We start from the raw sequence: 2,591 nt of genomic DNA, 5'->3' as shown, positions 1-2,591 counted from the left end.
CGCCCCCGAAGGCCCAGAAGCAGGCGAACACGAAGTAGAGCTCGTACAGCTCCTTGGGCGAGTCGGGCGGCGTGTTGCGCTCGGTGAGCAGGCACTCGAGCAGGTACAGGATGGTCTGGATCACCGTGATCTCGGGCACCGGCGTGATCCTCTTGAAGCCGAAGCGCAGCTTGTCCAGGCACATGGGCAGGTACTTGTCGAAGAGGATCATCAGGTTGGCCTTCTCCGACTGCACCTTGCGCCTCTGCCCTGGCGAATTGAGCCAATAGACTTCCTCTACATGAGGCCTCCAGCTGTGGGCCTTTTCTGCAGCACAGGACACTGACATCTGACACGCCCCAGCCTCGTCACGTACGTGAAACTGACAGGCCCCAGCCTCGTCACATGTGTAACGGACACGCCCCTGCCTCGTCATGTGTGTAACCAACACACCCCCAGGCTCATCACATGCGTGTGAATCTCTGACACGCCCCAGCCTCATCATGTACGTGAAACTGACAGGCCCCAGCCTCGTCACGTGTGTAACGGACACGCCCCCAGCCTCATCTCTCTGCCAGTTTGGAGCGGGGCAGAGACACCCCAACTCACGGGTTCCAGCCCAGGTCGGCAGGGTTGATGTAGAGAATGCCGGCTCTGGAGACGGTGGCCGGCGTGGCAGTCCGCAGGTGGCTGATCTCGAACAGCAGCCTCATGGTGCGGTTCAGGGGGATCCGCTCGTTGCTGGCCAGGGTGAGGACCTAGCGAGGGAGGGCCCCACGGTGGCTCCCAGCAGCCAAGGCGCCATTGCCGAGGGTGCCCCACGCGGACACATCTCAGAACGAGGGGGAGGGAGCCGGGACCCTGCACCCGGGCCCCACTGCTGACTGGCTCCCCCCAACCCAGTGTCTCTGTGTCCCTGACCCCGGTCCCGCCTCTGCCCCCTCCCGCCCCGGGACAAGGATTAGGATTTCACTCTCACACGACCCCTCCCCTGGCCCGGGAATCCTGCATTCCCTCCCGTGCTCGATTGAGAATCATCTTTTAAGCTGCTTCTAGATCATTCTTCCTTCCAAGGTATTAGCTATTTTTTCTGCCTTATGCCACGTGTAACTGGACAAGAATGCTTTTCATGTCTGCACCCTCCACCCACGCTGCTGCCAAAAATGTCTAAGACGGGACACGCATGGAGCAGGGTCACATGTGGAACGGGGTCACGCGAGGAGCACACCTTGTGACACGGACTGTCCCTGTTCATAACCGTCCGTGCGGAGCCCCAGACAGACGCCGCCCCACCCCCCGCGTCCTGCCTGCTGTGTGGGGTGGAGGGTGACAGGGGTTCTGGGGGATCTCGAAGTCCAGGACAGCTACCTGCAGCGGGACGTCGGGGTCCAGCTCGAAGGAGGGCACCTTGTCCATCCAGGGCAGGAACTTCTTGCTGTCGGGGTCCAGGTAGTAGTCGAAGACGGTGCCCTGCGAGGGGAACTTGATGGTCTTGAACTCGTTGATGAGCCCCTCGCACCTTGTTGTCGTCCATGACGGTGTTGAGAGACTCGATCCACATGGGGTCGATGTCCCCGTCCAGGATGATCCACTTGGGGCCTTCGTGGGTGATGTTGGCCAGGTCCCGCATGATGGTCGAGAAGAGGCCTGTGAGCGAGCAGGGCTGTGAGCAGGGCTGGTGTGAGCAGGGCTGGTGTGAGCAGGGCTGGTGTGAGCAGGGCTGGTGTTTGAAGGGCTGGTGTGAGCAGGGCTGGTGTTTGCAGGGCTGGTGTGAGCAGGGCTGGTGTTTGCAGGGCTGGTGTGAGCAGGGCTGGTGTTTGCAGGGCTGGTGTGAGCAGGGCTGGTGTTTGCAGGGCTGGTGTGAGCAGGGCTGGTGTTTGCAGGGCTGGTGTGAGCAGGGCTGGTGTTTGCAGGGCTGGTGTGAGCAGGGCTGGTGTTTGCAGGGCTGGTGTGAGCAGGGCTGGTGTTTGCAGGGCTGGTGTGAGCAGGGCTGGTGTTTGCAGGGCTGGTGTGAGCAGGGCTGGTGTTTGCAGGGCTGGTGTGAGCAGGGCTGGTGTTTGCAGGGCTGGTGTGAGCAGGGCTGGTGTTTGCAGGGCTGGTGTGAGCAGGGCTGGTGTTTGCAGGGCTGGTGTGAGCAGGGCTGGTGTTTGCAGGGCTGGTGTGAGCAGGGCTGGTGTTTGCAGGGCTGGTGTGAGCAGGGCTGGTGTTTGCAGGGCTGGTGTGAGCAGGGCTGGTGTTTGCAGGGCTGGTGTGAGCAGGGCTGGTGTTTGCAGGGCTGGTGTGAGCAGGGCTGGTGTTTGCAGGGCTGGTGTGAGCAGGGCTGGTGTTTGCAGGGCTGGTGTGAGCAGGGCTGGTGTTTGCAGGGCTGGTGTGAGCAGGGCTGGTGTTTGCAGGGCTGGTGTGAGCAGGGCTGGTGTTTGCAGGGCTGGTGTGAGCAGGGCTGGTGTTTGCAGGGCTGGTGTGAGCAGGGCTGGTGTTTGCAGGGCTGGTGTGAGCAGGGCTGGTGTTTGCAGGGCTGGTGTGAGCAGGGCTGGTGTTTGCAGGGCTGGTGTGAGCAGGGCTGGTGTTTGCAGGGCTGGTGTGAGCAGGGCTGGTGTGAGCAGGGCTGGTGT

At 62.1% G+C, this 2,591-nt stretch overlaps 1 protein-coding gene across 1 annotated transcript in view; it reads right to left on the bottom strand.

Annotated features, from left to right (window-relative positions):
• Positions 1-2,591, bottom strand: part of DNAH17 (dynein, axonemal, heavy chain 17) — a 76,281-nt gene that overhangs the window by 31,873 nt on the left and 41,817 nt on the right. Inside the window, 3 exon segments of the mRNA XM_014531725.1 lie at positions 4-274; positions 585-737; positions 1,499-1,626. Coding sequence (XP_014387211.1) covers positions 4-274; positions 585-737; positions 1,499-1,626 — 552 coding nt within the window.

Source organism: Myotis brandtii, unplaced genomic scaffold, assembly GCF_000412655.1.
Source record: "Myotis brandtii unplaced genomic scaffold, ASM41265v1 scaffold825, whole genome shotgun sequence".
Lineage (NCBI taxonomy): Eukaryota > Metazoa > Chordata > Mammalia > Chiroptera > Vespertilionidae > Myotis > Myotis brandtii.
This window is presented reverse-complemented; position numbering and strand designations above follow the sequence as displayed.